Here is an 18,161-nt window from a genome sequence, read left to right on the forward strand (position 1 = left end):
AATTAAAATGATAGCATTGTTATTATTATCATTTTATTTTTCCTGTCCCCACTATTCAGTGGGGTGACACTCCTCCTCCTTAGCAGAGGAGCTCCCCCCCACAGAGTCCAGCTCAGATATGATGACAATCATTGGGCGGAAGGAGTCACGCCTAAGCAAGAAAGGTTATTCCAGCCTCAAAACCCTGCTTGAACTTGTCGGACCTGAAGCTGTGTCTGTTAATGAAGAAAGGCAATTAAAGGGAGTAACAAACTGTGCGGCTCTCTAAAAGTAATACCCAAAGAGCTATAGATCCTGAAGTTGGAGGGAGGATCTTTTGACATATGAAATAGCCCCCTAAAAGCTGAAACCAGACGAAGAGTGACTTTTTAAGTTTTATGTTACATAGGTTTTTACAGCACTGTCTTGCCTTAAGAATGGTCCTGCAGTTTGTCTTCAATTTATTACAACTGAGCGGTACAACACATTACTAAAAGCAATATACACTTCAGACGATACAGTACTAAGAAGCTAAATGGCTGAAAGATTACAAAAAATAGCGTTCTTACTTTAGGAACGTGCGGATTAAATTCCACGGCTCTGTGAATGGCTTCCACTGCATTCATTTCGGCTGTGCTGAGCCCTCTTCTAGAGGCGGTTTCTGGAGAGAATCTAGAAGCATGGAAAAAGAATATCAGCAGAAGCGGTACAGCATACAGACCCATACACTTCTGAATCACAACACCCGGTTTCTGTGTCTTTTCCTATTTCAGTGCAGACAGTTGCTGCAATACAGGCGATAAACATTAGGTGCACTTCACAACTGTTCACTTGCCCAGTATATTTAAAATCCAAATGCTGCAGTTCTTCCATAAGCTCATTTAAGGCTCTTTAAAAAGCCTACTATCAGATTTAGAAAGGCAAAATCATACATTTGATCATTTTTAGGCAATATTTTCAGACATTTTCCGAATTAAAAATCTTCACGGACCAGAACTAAAATATTAACAGCAAAATCTTAAGAAGGGATAATATATAACCAAACCTACCTAAAGTAAATTGGATGAACCTAACACCGTAAAATACGTTAATCATTCAGGACATCAAAAGATATTCTCCTATGTCTTTTCCTGAAGAGTTACAAACACTGCAGAGACAGCCTACTGCCCAAAGAGTTTTACCAAGGATTTCAGTACTCCTTCAGATTTCCTTTGCAGAGAACTCTAGCGCCTCAAAAGACATCAGAGTACGATGTGGGCACATTTATATGCAGGAGTACAATGAAGACTTCACTAGCAGTTCTGATCAGTATTCACGCACGACAGCCAGCTTTTACAAGTATTCGCTGTGTTGAATGAGGAATAACATGCCTCATTCAACCCAGAAAAATCGGGCACAATTCCGCTGGCAGCGTTCTATTCTAGGGACAAATCTGCTTCCACTTAACACCTACTCTGAGCAGGAGATATACAAAAGCGTGTGGGCTGGGATTACCGTCGGGACCCGGGCAAAGCTGTGGCCGTGAGGTGGCATGGGGACTTCTCTTCTGTGCTTCCCTATGCCATCAGAGCGAGTCGGGTGGCGACCGTAGCCAGGCTGCGCTTTCAGGCAGAGCCTCATTTCATTTTACCAGCCAGTAAAACGGGGGTAAGGTGTTAATGCACCAGAAAAATCTGGGTATGGGAACACCAGGCAAGTTATAATTGTGCAGAATAGTATCACACTTGTAAATACTACTCCAACAAACATATAATCAGGCCCAAAGTAATTTATTAAAGGAGGATATTTTTCAATTCCCAACATACTGGGTGTGAAGGTGGTCAAGCAACACCAGATCACAAGGACCTTGAATAAAGCCTTACTGGGTAACGGAGAGGAGGTATTAATTAGGTCATTACTCACAAGGGGCATAGACGTAGCTGTCCACCTCATTTAACGAGGGCAGACAAATACGCAAGATATTGTATAGATTGCTAAAAGGAAAGAGGTGAGCCGTTCATGTCATAGAAGAGTGTCCGTCCGAGGTAGCCCCTGTTCAATATGTGTTGGAGTACTACACTATTCTTGAGGAGGGCATTGAGTTTTCCAGAAAGAGGGCATGTGCGCTAGGGTGGCGACGAGGAGTGGTGAGGGACAGTGTACAACGTTTTTGGCAAATGTTAGTTTCCCACAGGTTGACTCTTTATTATCTTCAAACAAAGGGATAAATCAAGAGGGTAAATAAGTCAATAAAAGAGGCAATCCTAATGGCATTGGTCAATCACCTGTTTGTAAACACTGGACAAAATAAACCTCTGAGTGCACCCGAATGTACTGACAGTGTGAAGGTAGAGTTACCATTTAGAAAGAAAAGACAAAGTTATTGGCCATCCTCACATGAGACGCAAGAAGCAATGACAATAAACCTTATTTAAAATATTTAAAAAGGAGCAGTGCTAGCTGGTGAAAATCTACGTTGCATGAGAGGGGGAGGACTTTTGAGGTTTAGTGAACCAATAAGTGGCCCTTTGAGAAAGGTGGTCCATGGGCAATATGAAGTATGATGTAAGAGAAAATCTTATTCATTCCTAATCTGACCGAGTGACACATTTTTGGACTAGTGAGGAGTAGGCACGGGCAGAATTAGAGAAATTTGGCGACTCGGCATTAAGTTCCCACCAAATTCCACCAATTGCCATGTAGGGTTTTTTTTTTAGTGGTAGAGCAACGTGAACAATGCGAGGCTATAGAATGCAAACAAGGGCAAAATTTGGCATCCCCTAACACAATTTCCAGTTGGGTGGGCGCAATGCAGTATGTCTAAATACAAGTATAATAATAACATATAGGCAACTATTTGGCTTACCACCAAACACATAGCCGGCACAAATATGCTTGGAGTTTGGGTTAGTAAACTAGACAATAGCCAGAAGAGGGCCTACACGAAAATCTGATACAGAATAAAAACAAACAAGAGGAATGATCTGTGACAGGTTTTGTGGCAAGAACTTCAAAGAAATAGCGGGCATCCCGACGCGCTCTGCTTAGATGTAGCATTAAAGGATTTGGTGTTGCATGAAAGTTGGGAAAGTGACCAATCTGTAGCATGTTTTAGAAGAGTAGTAAATAGTAGTATGAAGAGTCTATCTTTAGTGAAGGATAAAGACACTATCAAAAAGATCACATGCAAATGATTATAAGCTCCTTCGACATAAGCTCTCTTTTGAAGTAGGCTGGTCCCCTATCCTAAAAATATAATTTTTGCTTTTTAGATTAGGGAAGCTGCCAGGTGATAACAATTACACAATAGGGAGGGTGAGCTCAAACCAGAGTTGTAGGTTATGCAAAAATAGGAAGAGGAATTTGATACACCTCTTATGTCTGTGCCCAGCCTTAGCGCAAGAAAGAAAATGCTTGCTAAAATCGCTTTTTAATCAACGTGATATAAGGACATGTAGACAAGCAGTAATAGCATGCCTAAAACCAGGCGATCCAATCTTGAATTCCCGTATGGTGAAATTTTTAAAGAGTGCAGACAAGAAAGTTCTAGTAAACGAGTGAACAGAATCTATGCGAGTAGGAGGGGGACAATACGATATAGTGAAATATGAACTAATCGCTGCTCAGGATCTGCCTTTTAAACCGTATTTTATTTTATTTTAATTTTTTTAAGTTTTAATATTTATGCATTTTATATGGCAATAATGTGAGTTTATATTCGTAACATACAGCATATTTTTGTAATGGTATTTATTAACTGTACAATAAAGATGTATTCATTCAATCACAGTAACAGTTGCTAAGAGGACTTCATGCACGATTTTCAAACAAGGGCCCACATGGTCAGAAGCCTACTCGATCAACAGTAAAAGCAACTCAATTGGCCGCACACTCTTGCCTTAGAACATACAACTGATGCTAAAATGGAAGGAAGGGCGTTGCACATTTTCCTACCATTGGCTGAACTCTGCAGAATGTTGCAGAGTTTTTATGCAACTCTGCAAGTTCTGCCAAGGCCTAGTGAGGAGATAGGCATTGTCCCAGGTGTTACAGAGCCACGTGCTGAAAATAATGGGCAGCAAATAAGCTGAGGGAGAGAGAAGAGGGTGGTATAGGGCACTGCTTCAAGGCACCACAGGATGCCAAACGGCACATATCACACATCCTGACGTGGGGAAGGGCATCAGGGGTTAATAATAAAAAATACAAAAATTAAAAACGGGCCTGGAGGTGCTCATGAGTCAGTTGGCCAGTACCCCTATTCCAATGCTAGTTACTTGTAATGCTTCGCATCACCATACAACATTCTTTTAAAGGTGACAAAGTTATTTGTTTCTACTGACATTACCAACGCTTGTTTTCGTGAAGCTGTCGCAGCTGTCCGTGCAAACTACGACGTTGCCGCCCTCTAGTGACCGCAGTCTGTTACCAAAGATTCAGCCTGCGTTTCTGTGATTTTTTATATCATGGAGCAACAGGGGCTGTCCTTGTTGCCAGTGGAGAGGTAAAAGGAGGATGGGCAGATGACAACCACGCAGTTCTAAGGGGATTAGCCAATTTACGCACGAGCACTACAGGGCCCTTGTGTTTTGTTCATTAACTCGTGACGCGTTAGGATGCGTTAATGTTATGTGGGATACTACAGGGCACCATTTCCAGGAGAAAATGGCACTCCAGTATGGGTGTCGCAGTTCGCTATGAATGCTTCCTGGCCATTTTCCATTATTTTGTTATTAGTAATGTTGTGCTTTTGTTTCAAAGGAAATGTGAAGTGATCTAGCAGGCTCTTTTGTGGGATGTTTCCTAATACCTCAGAAATCGGTTGTGGAAGATGAATGATATTGAGGGTTCTAATCACAGCAGATGATATCCGACCGAACGGGAGATGATTGCCTCACATGTGTTTGTCACATGAATAAGCATTCACAAAGTAGAAAGGTCAGGCTGCCAGCCTTTTTTAAGTTTGGTCAATTATTGTTTTTTTGTGGTGTTCCGTAAAATGTTATTATTTGATGAGGTTCCAGGCGGTCGTCAATATTATTTAAAAAAATTTATATATTAAAAGTAAAACAATTGTTTGGATAAAAACACACACGTTGCTATTGTATACCCTGGCATCGAAGGGAACCACTTAGTGTGCGGGTGTTATCTTTGTGGAAAAAACATCAGTTATTGTAAAACGTATCATGTCACGGCTATTTTTATTGCGCGCTCTCACATGGTGCAGAGGCAGCCTGGAAAGGCAGCCGAGTGCTTTACAAGGGGTGTGAACCAGTAGGCAAGATTGCAGAAGGATGCTTACTATTGGGATGGGCAGTAGGAGCGCAGGCAGAATATCATCACAAATCTGTATGTGAAGGAAATGGACTCCAATAAGTTCAATATGGGGTGACTTTTGGGAAGGTGTCAAGGGAAGACAAATATGTTTTCTTCTTTCCTGAAGGACAGTTTCAGATGAAGGGGCGGATAGCCAGATAATAACATATTCTTGTAAGGATGGTTTTCCGTTTTTGCTGCCTTTCTTTGCATTATTCAATAACAGTTTTTAGGTCGAGCGCACAAGTGCTCTGACGTGTTGTAATCTATCTGTGAGCTTTTAACCACTCCCACACACGCCCATCGCTATCACTCGCTCTTTGGCTTGCCTTTCAAAAATCCTTTGTTATTATTGGTAAATGCTTTACTTTTGTCCCTTCTTGGGCTATCGTCCCTGTTACATGGATAATTGCACTTTTGCCGATACGTTTGACCGAGAGCAAAATTATTTTTCCTTTTGTGTCTCTCCTTCGCGCTCATGCTCATGGCAGACGTGGAGCTTTGAATTAGGGTGACAACCTGGCAATGAGGCAAATTCTGGACAGGACTGTAAAAAATTAAGGACAAAGGGTCAAAATTCAGGACAAAAATTCAGGAAAAAGGGTAAAAATTCAGGCCAAAAATTCAAGAACAAACATCAGTTTCACAGACACACGCAAGAGAGGCCAAGCCTCACTGTGTTATCAGTGCATTTATTTACTCTTTTTTAACATAGCACTATTTATTCACTGTGGTCTTTTTGGGATTACCTCCTGGTATGCTACATTCAGGTGTCACATTACGTCCTTGTTCAGTAGTAAATTAATGCCCTTCAGTACTGCCGCAAGGCCATCACCTCTACCCATCTCTACCCAATCTTTCTTGAAGAGAAAGGAACAGCAACATTTTGATTATGTTTCTGAATATTTTAAAACCCCTAGCAAACAGTTTGGGAAACATTAAGGTAATTAACCTTACGCTAGTTTAAAAAAAACATCTGGCTTACCCAAAACCACCCATGGACTTTAAACCTATTTTTTTTTTAAAGAGGCAGGGCAGATGGTGCGGGCGACAGTCTCACATCTAATGTCAGGATGTGAGGTACCCACAACATGTTTGTAGTCTCACAGCACTAGAGTGTATGTCTGGGACTCTACATTTATCTCAGTAATGGGAGCCTGGACTACCAATCGAAGATAATAATAGAGGAGGATGAAATTGAGATCAAATAGGAGACCCACGCAAGTGATTCACAGGGTTGTTGCTAAGAAGTGGATAAATAAGAAAGAGAAGAACAAGGTGGGACAATTCCTAAAATCAGACAAGATAGGTCCACCAAGACTATCAGAAGGTATTGGGTACCTGGGGACTTGCCTCTGCACACAGTAGAGAAACAGAAGAGGCACTGTCAAGTGGTTGAACAAGCAACACCCATTCACCTTGGCAAACTCTTCTGGTGCAATTGTCCGCTGTTTGTGCTTATGAAGGGTGAGCAGGGGCTAGATTTGCTGTGCATTCAAAGAACAAAGTCAATTGTCAGGCTCTGTCTTCGGTGGGAACTTAGTGTTTACTTTTCTTTCTCTGACTTCAAAGTGGGAGGATTTATGAGACAATCTTGCTGGATACTAGGGTTCGGAAAGGTATTTTTTTCTATCACATGACAACATTTAAATAAACTTCAGAGTATATCACAATTAGGAGATCAAATGAAGCACATTTTTGTTAATTCTGGACGGTGCTGGAAACAAATACCTTTATACGATTAAAACAAATCATTGCATTAGGTGATGCAGTTTTCATACATCATCGTCTTTGCACAGTATAGTTTGATTTGAAAAACTGTATATCTGTGCAATGTAATGTTAATTTGAATAATAAAAAATGTGTTGTCTGTAATGGCAGTGTGTTACCACACCATGCATACTCCACTCTGCTCTGCACCACTCCACACCACTGCACCCTACTCTTTATCACTCCATTTTACGCCCCTGCACTGCACTCTTCTCCAGCCTGAACCACTTCACATTATGCCACTGCCCTCTAAGCTACTTCACACTATGCCTCTGTACTCCACTCTGTACCACTCTACTCTATGCCAATGCACTTTACGCCTCTCTACACCACTGCGCTCTACTCCTTTGCATGCTATACCACTCCAGTCTGGGTAACACCAATCTAGTCCGCACAACTCCACTCTATGCCACTCTGCAACACTGCACTGTACGCCATTGCACTCTATGTTAATACACTCTATGCTAGTGCACTTTACTCTATAACACACAACTCTATGCCCCTGCACTCTACATCAATACACTGTATGTCACTCTAATCTACTCTGCACCTCTGCACTCTATGCCGCGGCACTCTACACCACTTTACTCTATGCCATCACACTCTATGCAGCTCCACTCTACCCTGCACCTCTCCACCCTAAGCCACTTCACTCTACTGTGAAACAATCTACTTTATGCCACTGCACTCTGTGCCACGGCATTCTATGCCACTGCACTCCACCCTGCACCCCTCCACTGTATGCAACTGCACTCTACTCTGAAACAATCTATTCTACGCCACTGCAATCTATGCCACTCTGACCACTGCGCTCTAGTTCAATGCACTCTACACCACTTCTCTTTGACCACTCTACTCTGCAACACTGCACTGGCCACCACTAAATTCTATACCACTGTACTCTGTACTACTACATTCTGTACCAATACACTCTATGCCACTCTACTCTGCCCCATGCCATTCTATGCCACTGCACTCTACACCAGTGCACTCTAAACAACAGCACTGTATGCCACTGCCCTTTATTCTGCACCACAGTAGTATATGGCACTGTTCTCTGTACCACTCTACACCACTGCACTAACACTCTACAACACTGCACTCTACACCACTCTACTCTGTACTACTGCATTCCGTGCCACTCCATGCTATGCCACTGCACTGCGCATAACTGCACTCTACGCCACTGCACTCTAGGCACTATACTCTACTCTGCACTGCACCACTCTACAATACTCTACTCTGCACCACTCTATGCCACTGCACTCTATGCCACGAGTCTACTCTGCACTCTATCACAAACTGCACCACTCTGCATTACTGCACTCTCTGGCACTCTATTGTATGCCACTCTACTCCACTGCACTCTATGCTACTCTACCCCATGCCACTGCACTCTGCACCAATGCACTCTAAACAACTGCACTGTACGCCACTACCCTCTACTCTGCACCACTGTACTCTACGCCACTGCTCTCTGTGCCACTCTACATCACTGCACTGACATTCTACTGTGCAACATTGCACTCTCTGCCACTGTATTTTACACCAATCTACTCTGTACTAATGCATTCTACGCTACTGCACTCTATGCCACTGCACTTCATGCCACTCTACTCTGCAAACTCCACTCTATGCGACTGCACTCTACAGCACTATACTCTACTTTGCACTGTACCACTCTACGCTACGCCACTGCACTCTCTGCCATGCAAGTGTACTCTGCACTCTATGCCACTGCACCACTCTACACTACTGCACTCTCTGCCACTCTATTTTATGCCACTCTAATACACTGCACTCTGTCACTCTACTCTGTCCCATGCCACTAACTGCGCTCTACGCCAATGCACTCTACCCAACTGGTGAAAGGCTAAAATTACGGACAACTGCCATCCGTTAAGCTTTTCATCACGGACAACAGACGGTAGGGCAAAATTACAGGCAGTCAGTGAAATTTACAGACGGGTGGTCACCCTACTTTGAATCGATCCACTTATGTCAACTGTCTTACTTTTCATTTTCAATTTATGTGGCAAGAGAAGTCGAGTTAGGAATTTACAACATTAACAGCTCTAGCTCGAGCAAACGCGAGACCTACTGCATTGCAAATGCTTGTTGTCAAGGGTTGTCTGTGTGGCACGGCTGAAATCAAGGAGAAATTTTAGCTATGCTTGGCCTTTTAAATGTACAGAGGGTACCAGCGAAGATAGTTAAGGGTGGTGGTGGTGTAGCCATGCTTGTGTTTACAGGAGATAAAGAGCCAGCTCCATGAATTATGGTTTGCACAGGGTAGACTTTATGTTTCCTCTGAACAAGATGTTACCTCTCTCAATGAGCGACAGCACAAGACCTTATGCTGTGGAGTGTAACAAAAAGTCTTGATCATTTAAATAGGGCCTGGACAGTACCAAGCTGTTTAAAAGGAATGCAGGAATCCATGTATACGCCAAGAGACATAGGCCCTCTTTAAGAACTTATACCGCCATCTGACTTCCATTGCAGCCAGAACACCACCGGCCCTATTATAAGTTTCCCGCCGGAGGAGCAGCCCATCGGGAAACAGGGCCTTAACATTGACGCAGACTCATAATTGAGTCGGCCGCAATGTGGCGGGTGCAGAAACACCCGCCACGCTTTCCACTGCCGTAATTCGGGCAGTGGAAAGCGCGACAGGGCTGTCCATTGGGGCCCATGCCAAGTGCATGGGCAGTGCAGGGGCCCAAGGGGGCCTCCGATGCCCCCATTACACCAGCTTTTCATGGCAGTCTGACTGCCACGAAAAGGATGGTAGATTTGGGAATCAAAATCCCCAGGGCCGTACTGCATGCAGCGACACCCTGGCGGAATACAACAGCAGAGACCGCCAGGCTGTCGACTGGCAGTCGGACCGCCACTGTGTAAGACCGCCAGACTTATAATGAGGGCCTTAGCATTGGGAAGGAGAGTGTAGGCGAAGCTATATTGCTTGCAATTAAGCCATAATTTGATTTAGAGTTGGAACTCAACACTTCAGTAAGAAGGAGAAATCCTTTCTTTAGATTATGTTTGAGTTAGACTGCTGGAATATAGGGTTAAATAAGGTTGTAACGGTCTCTTTAGCATAGTACTTCAGATAACACTTAAGGGGAGTAATGTGCTCCATGAAAAAAAAAAACTGGTCAAGTGTTAAGTCCTATTTGGCAAACAGCAACACTAGAAGTTTCATGTAGAGGCTGCAAATCACTGGGGCAAGAAAGAAACATTGGAAGCCAAGTATTTGATGAGAAGTGGCAATCACTTGAGTTATTTTCCGTGCTATGCTGTGTGTGTTAGAAAGGACCAGGTAAACATTGTTTGACTGATGTCCGTGCAGGTGTATACAGTCTGACAGGATGATAGGCAAGGTCATCAATTAATCAATCAACCAAACCTTTGTAAAGCGCGCTACTCACCCGCTAGGGTCTCAAGGCGCTGGAAGGGGGGGGGAGGGAAGGACTTCTACTGCTTGAATAACCAGGTCTTGAGGCGTTTCCTGAAGGTCAGGAGGTCCTGGGTTTGTTGTAGGTGGGCGGGAAGGGTGTTCCAGGTCTTGGCAGCGAGGTGGGAGAAGGATCTGCTGCCGGCTGTAGTTTGATGGATGTGAGGGACGGCGGTGAGGGCAAGGTTGGCGGGGCGGAGTTGGCAGGTGGGAGTGTGGAAGGTGAGTAGCTCGTTGAGGTAGACCGGGCCTGTGTTGTGAAGAGCTTTGTGGGAATGGATTAGGAGTTTGAAGGTGATCCTCTTGGTGACGGGAAGCCAGTGAAGGTATCTGAGGTGGGCTGAGATGTGGTTGTGGCGTGGGATGTTAAGGATGAGGCATACGGAGGCGTTCTGTATACGTTGTAGTTTCTTATGGAGCTTGGCGGTGGTTCCTGCGTAGAGCGCGTTGCTGTAGTCCAGTCTGTTGCTGACGAGGGAATGGGTGACCGTCCTTCTTGTTTCAGTGGGGATCCATCTGAAGATCTTGCAAAGCATGCGGAGGATGTTGAAGCAGGAAGATGAGACGCCGTGGACTTGCTGGGTCCTGGTAAGTGATTAGTCTAGGATGAAACCTAGGTTGCATGCGTGGGTGGTGGGTGTTGGTGCGGTTCCTAGGGTGGCTGGCCACCAGGAGTCATCCCATGCGGAGCGGTTGGAGCCGAGGATGAGGATCTCTGTCTTGTCCGAGTTAAGTTTGAGGCGGCTCTTCTCCATCCAGTTGGCGATGGCATGCAGTCCGTCGTGGAGGTTAGTTTTGGTGGTGGCAGGATCCTTTGTGAGTGAGAGGATCAGCTGGGTGTCGTCGGCGTAGGAGGTTGTGGGATCGGATGATGTTGGCGAGCGGCGCCATGTAGATGTTGAAAAGAGTCTGGCTGAGAGAAGACTACTGGGGAATGCCGCAGATGGTTTTGGTGGTTCCAAACAGGAAGGGAGGGAGGCTGACTCTCTGAGTTCTGCCGGAGAGGAAGGATGTGATCCAGTCCAGGATCTAGAAGCTAAAAAATCAGTAGAAGAAAAAAAGAAAATTCAGGGAAAGTTAAAAGGGGGCAATGACATTAGTCATGTTAGTGTCAACTGAACAGCTGCATCGGCTTTCACAACCCCACCAGACACCTTCGCTCTGCCACACTTGCGCTCGCCTCTGCTCCTCGCATCCAAAGAGCCAGTGCCGCCACCCAAACTTTTTTGTACCTGGGTTCTACAACCTGAAACAATCACCCCCTCACATAAGAGATGCTAGCGCAGCCAAAACATTTTGAAAGAAACTGAAAACCAGGATCTTTCAATAGGCCACTGCTATGGTAGTCACCACCTTCTCTAAGCACCAAGCTATCCACCCTTGTGGAAGTCTGCGCTCTACAAGTAAATATAATATAACATGTCTAAGAAAGTAGTAAGTCAATAGGAGGGGTAGCTATCTTCATCTGAGGATGCTTTGAGTGATGTCTGGATTTTGACCGTCTCCCTCAAGGGTGAGATTGGAAGATGTGTCTGGGGCAAATGCAGTGGTTATGGATGCTAGGTATTTCTTTGAAGGGGATCGACAGGTCAATGCAGTGTTATGTGGTGGTGATCTTGAAAAATAAGATGTGGAGGAGGAGTGTGGATTGTTCAATGAATTACAGGATGCTGGTAGTCAGAGTGTGTTTATGCCGTTTTCTGCTGCAATTAACAACGCTCTGGTATCATCAATAGCATAGAAGACAGTTTAATTTAGTATTCAGGCTTTCATTCACAGACCAAGATTTTATATCCGAAGCACACAGATTTAAGAGCCAAGCGATCAGCTAGGAACACTTGGTGCACCCAGGACATTGACTTTTATTAATAGGCCTCCTATTGTTATCGAGGTCTTGAACCTACCAGGTGTCGCCGAAGTTTGGCTTGACCTTCCGGGTGCAGACGGGAGTCAGCGAAGGCCTGCAGAATGGAGAAAAGGTCGCCAAGAGCATGTCAAATCAGGTAAGTACTAAAGTGTTTCGATGGGGAAGCATTAAATAACCTAGTAGTGTGAATCACCATTTTAGCATGTTTTGGGGCGAAATATAATGAGTAAGGAGGGATAGTTCAGTCTAAGGGGGGTGGAGGGGTTATATGCAATTGTCAGAGTAGCACTGAGGATCAGGTTCAGGTTGCTTCCAAGTTACAGGCATTTTTGTTCAGCTGGGATGAGGTTAAATAAGGAGGAAGGTTGTTTGTGGATTTAGCATGGAGTAAAGTAGAAACAAGATAGGTGAGGGTGGAGGAGTTGTCAAAGTCTTTATCAGTCAAGAAGGGGAGAAACAGGATAGAGAGAAGGAGAGATTTACCAAGAGGTATTCAAATACTGGGGTGCACTGTGTTCGACAGTGAAGTAGTCACTGTTTTTGTGCAGACTGGATTGATGGATGGATGTTCTTAAAGGTTCCAGGAATTATCACACAGTGAACGTGGAAGCGGGGTAATCCAAAACTCAGTTACAAAGAGGGCATCACAGCCATCATGAGAAAGGAGGGCAGAAAGGTTAGAGGCACATTTTTTACTGAGTTTTTATGAGAATGAGACAGGCTGAGTGGATAGAGCAAGTACGTTGGATGGATGAGTTGGGCAAGTAGAGAGATAGGGACATGTTTTGCTGTGCGTGTCTGAATCATTGGGAGTATGAAGAGGGCTGTGATGGGCATAAGGCACGTTAATAAATATATTTTGGATACATTGTGAGGATTATAACCTAAGGGACTGCAAGGCAGTTGTCACAGGCATCAACCTTCAACACCTTTGCCCAGTTTGGACGCCATGGTCTATGTTGCTATAAGGCAGATGAAGTAAGGCACATGCCATCACACGACCAATCATATGAACCAGAAAATCAAAAAATTAGTCTCTTTTGCTGCATATGCTTCATTTTCATATAAATTATCGTTTGGGAAACTTATTGAAATGGTGTGAGTGTTGATAATGAAGGGAGCTGCAGTAAAAGCGTGTTCGTCTTGCAAAACCTGAACAGAATTTACATGACCGCAGTGATCCACGCACAGCAGCTAAGGAGTCACTTGGAAACAAGGGGGGGGGGGGGGGGGGGGGGGGGGGTTGGGGAGGGGATCGGGGGGGTATAGAATAACTCACTGAATCTTAACTTTTTCACATGCAGGGATGTTCAGGGAGAACACCGGTGATGTGAGAGTCCTGGAAATGACGGATGGCTTGCAGGTAAAGCTCTTATTTTAACCAGACTAGTCTGTGTTACATACACAGAGGACTGATCAAAGCAGCCACGAAGCGTCTCAGAACCAGGGAACTGAAGTAAAATTTCATTTTGCAAAGTCTTCAACTTTTTTAACTGAATTGGTTCCGGGGATCCCAAAACTCGTTTGGGGATTCTCCGAAACCATTCTTTGACTTGAAACTTATTCACTGTCTAGTTACACAATGTTTCCATCTACACTTATTGCCTTTGACACTTTGATAACAGTGCAATAGTACTGCGATTTATAATCTTTGAGACACCTGAGGTTGAAGATTTTTCTCTTGGAATACATTTTTTTTAAATACTGAAGCTCATTCTTTTGTCACTTTCCATCAACCACTTACTAATTAATACACATTTAAAAAGTAAATATGGTTAAGTGCTTTTGTAAATGCTGCAATGCTAGCAATTAGTCCAAAACGTGTGAAGGATGAGAACCCACGTTATTAATTAGACAGAAAGTGTAATCCATATGATAATTAGAAAAAGAACTGGCAATAGAGCTTCATAGTGTGCCAAATGTACACAGTCTTTAATCATAGGTTCATAGATCCATTCAAAGACATTTGGTGACAGTAGTGCAAAGCAATGCCAATCACTGATTCATAAATGCATCCGATAAGTTGATGAGTGTGAGTCAATAACAGTAGTCACCACATGTTTTGCCCTCTATGGTGAATCCACCTGTGGCTTTCTCAAGGCAGTTTAATAATCATGTTTGGAGTACAAGAAGGCATCCGTTTAAGATGCGCAATCGGCAAACTGCTGTCGGCTTTTCTCTCAGCATACTCTCTCCCGGTATTCGGACCAGTTATTACCACGAAGTACATACATGATGAGAAATGAATAGAGTATGGCTGACTGCATGTGGAGTACGAAATAGGAATCCCAAAAAGTGTTCAATTTTGAGCGATATGGAGTAGAGAAGAATGACCAGGATAATGGGTGCAGAATAAATGGGAAAAAAGAAATGCAGAAAAAGGATTCATTTCTCTCTAAGTATTTTGTTTCTGATTACCAACATCAATGTAAGCACGGAAAAGAGCAGACACAAGTAGCCCAGTGATATATTAGCAAGAAATACCTCTATTTCTAACACTGCTCGTGACCATATATACCACTGTTTTATAAATAAATAGATATAAGCAGTGAATAGCCCAATATCAAGATACAAATGTGCACAGAAAATGTTTCCTATCTCTAAGGTTTTTAGGGCCACTGCTACAAAATTTGAGGTAAAGTAGTAAAGTCCCTTTACAGTTTAATATTGAATCTGCTTTTTCGAGCTTTTTTGTGCTCTAAAATTTGTAAAATACCCAAACGTTTACATTTGCTAATAGCCATAACGCCCCTTAATAGAACCAATCTCATCTCTATTAATGGTTGCACTTAGAAAACTCTCCCTTCCGGTTTAGAACTGGTTTTGGCTATACATCAATAATTCTGTTTTTCAAAATAATGTCAAGCAGACTTAGTAATGACTGATATATTTAACGTTTTTTGTGAATTTCATGAAAGAACTTAGTGTTATGATCGAATAAAAAAACATGTAAGGCTGGCACTAGACTATACAATAAAACCCCACAGGGAATCCATTAATTTCCAGAGTTTTTCCTGATGGCAGCGACTGGAGGGCACTCCTCATCCCTCATGGCTTTAATACCACAGTGAACTAGATCCTAGATACTACAGTTCAAAGTTAAAGTTGTTTAAAAACACCTTAAAGGTGATATTATTATCTTCATTTAATTTGATATTGCAGAGGCACAATCACCCATACGTTTTGTTCATTGTGAGAAACTTGATTGCTGGGTGTCGGGATGTGAGCCCTGGTCAAGCAGTACTCACAATTCCTGTGAGGGTAAGGCACAAGCAAAACCCAAATTAACCTCTGCTCACCCTCTGGTAGCTTGCCACAGAGCAGTTAGGTGCAAAACTTCAAACAGTAAAACAGTGAAAACACAACAAAAAATGATCCCACACCAAGTTAGAAAAACAAAACTTAATTTAATAAAAAACACACAACCAAAACGACAAAAATCCAATCAATAGAACTAGTTATGAATATTAAAAAACTGCAGAACAGCGCTTAGGAGCAAAAAGTGCCAACTGGGGACATCTGGTCACGCTGGACCAGGACAGTTCACAGTAGTAGTACCACAGCACTCAAATCAGTCAGTTCAAATTCAATAGCAAAGAATTTCCATACCCACGATTTTGAGCAGACAGTTTTGTCATCAAGGTTTATTGAGTAGCACAATGGTTCACAAATGTTTTTGACCTGTGGCTCCCTTGACCTATTGCCTGTGGCTCCCCATTAGGTTACTTTTTTCTGGCGGTGCGGGAATGTAAGCCTGGCCTCAGGAATACTTCCAATTTCTCCCTGTGTGTTCTTATCCCCTGTCTGTGTGTTCCTGCCTACCGTCTGTGTGTCTTTGCCTCCTGACTATGTCCTCATGCCTCCTGCCTGTGTTCTTGTATCCTGTCTGTGCCCTCATGCCTCCTATGTCTTCTTGCCTCCCTAACTGTGTCCTCAAACCTATCTGTGTGTTCTTGTACCCTGTCTGTGCCCTTATGCCTCCTGACTGTGTGCTGGTCTTTTAACTGTGTGTTTTTGCCTCCTGACTGTGTCATTGTGGACATGACTGGTCTGTGCTGTCTATGAATCTTCTGCCTGCTCTCTCCTGCCCCCGGTGTTTGAGTCCTCAAGCTCCCCGACTGTTCCACCCCCACAAGGCCGACCCCTCACAAGCCCCCTCCTGTCTTTTTGTCTTCCATCCTCCATCCTGGGTGCTACCAGTCCCCCTATGTGTGCGTCTAAAGTCTCCATTCTGTGCCTCCTTTTGGCATGTCATGGTGCTCAGTGCCTCACTGTATCGGACCACTTTGCACTGCTGCAGCAGGGAGCAGCGCGCTTTATGGCTTGGATGGACTTTGCCCCCTGAGCTGAGGGTGTGTGGAGAGAGCTTGGTAACTACCAGGAGAGCTCAGAGCTCCCATTAATGCACTGCAAGTACTCCTAGTTCCCATTAATGTACTCTCAGCTTCTTTCTGGAGTCTGAGGTGATGGTACTGTGCTGCATGCACCTCTCTCAGCCCTGAAATGACAATGACATCAGTGCTATGCCATCTCCTCCCTGGGCTCCCTGACTCATCCCTCCCAAGTCTCTCCCATCACACACTTTGCCTTTACCAATGTATTCCCAGTCACCTCGTTCTGAACACATTTTTTTACTTTGATTTCTTTGGGCTGGGCCTCTCATGTTCTGTGCACATTGTGCAGTGATGTCACTGCACAAAGTGTGCAAACTTGCTCACTTTCAGTTTCTGCAACAATTCAAGACACCTGAGTCCACTGAAGAGAAAGCTAGGTGTAGCAGTGGCCAAACTGTGGCGATCCAAAAATAATGACCAGCAGGGGCAGCCAGGGTAGTTCCTGGGGAAACAAAGGACAGATAATATCCCTAATTAGTATCCATGGCAGTGGTGCTGGTTGACAAGCCAGCAGTTCCCTTATATAGCCATCAACAAAGAAGATGGACACAGAAGGCCAAACATGCAGCGTGCCTTCTGCAGCCAAATGTGCAAGGTGTTCAGCGGGCCATCCAGAGAGCCACAAAATGAGTTAGCACTGCAGGACCAGTGAGCTGCTACCTTCCAACGCTTCCAGCAGCAGTTCAGAGTTCAGGTGTCAAGGGAGCGAGCTCCATCCAAACCTTTTTTTAATGAGCCATTCCTTCTCTGGGGGAGAGAGGGGACAGATGGCAATGTTTCTTCCAAAGCTCCTTCCTTCAGATGAGATGATGAAAAATTCTAACATTTAGATTGTTTAAAGTTAAAAAAATTATCAGGCTACTTATTTAAGCATACAGTACTGCAAGGAACAATGTAAAGGTAAAAACTGGACTTAAGACTAGGAAATTCTCCATGAAATTCGAATCTTGGATAAGAAGCTGTGGCATAGCGTCCATCAATGCAGCAGGTGCACTGGCACCAGGCAGAGGCATGGCGGTGGGGGTTACTTAACACTGATGATTGCTATACTTTATTTTATTTACATCGACTGGGCATTTCCTTCCTTGCAGTATGGCTCATGACACACTGGGCACGCCACTGCTTTGGAGAGAGGACTTTAGGGAAGCGGACTAGTTGACTCCTTCCAAGGACACCTTGTTTTCTAAAGCAAAGGTATGCCAACCCTGAGGCCATTAAAAAGCATTTAAGGGGTAGTTTCCAACAAGGCATCCATTGTGTCCATTGTCTGTTGCCCACTCTCCATTCGGTCACACGACAGCAGCAAGATAAAGGATCCAGCGTGTGAGGAGGAATCGGCCTCGGAATGCGGTCACTGACTGTGGCATTCCAGAAATAGACTTTCCACCACAGCTTT

The 18,161-nt window shown here is 44.0% G+C and overlaps 1 protein-coding gene across 1 annotated transcript in view; it reads right to left on the minus strand.

Moving 5' to 3' along the window:
* The window catches only part of ST7L (suppression of tumorigenicity 7 like), a 782,219-nt gene that overhangs the window by 499,873 nt on the left and 264,185 nt on the right, over positions 1-18,161 (minus strand). The window contains exon 11 of the mRNA XM_069238668.1: positions 549-651. Within this exon, the coding sequence (XP_069094769.1) occupies positions 549-651 (103 nt within the window). The remainder of the gene's footprint in view (positions 1-548; positions 652-18,161) is intronic.

This window comes from Pleurodeles waltl, chromosome 6 (genome assembly GCF_031143425.1).
Source record: "Pleurodeles waltl isolate 20211129_DDA chromosome 6, aPleWal1.hap1.20221129, whole genome shotgun sequence".
Lineage (NCBI taxonomy): Eukaryota > Metazoa > Chordata > Amphibia > Caudata > Salamandridae > Pleurodeles > Pleurodeles waltl.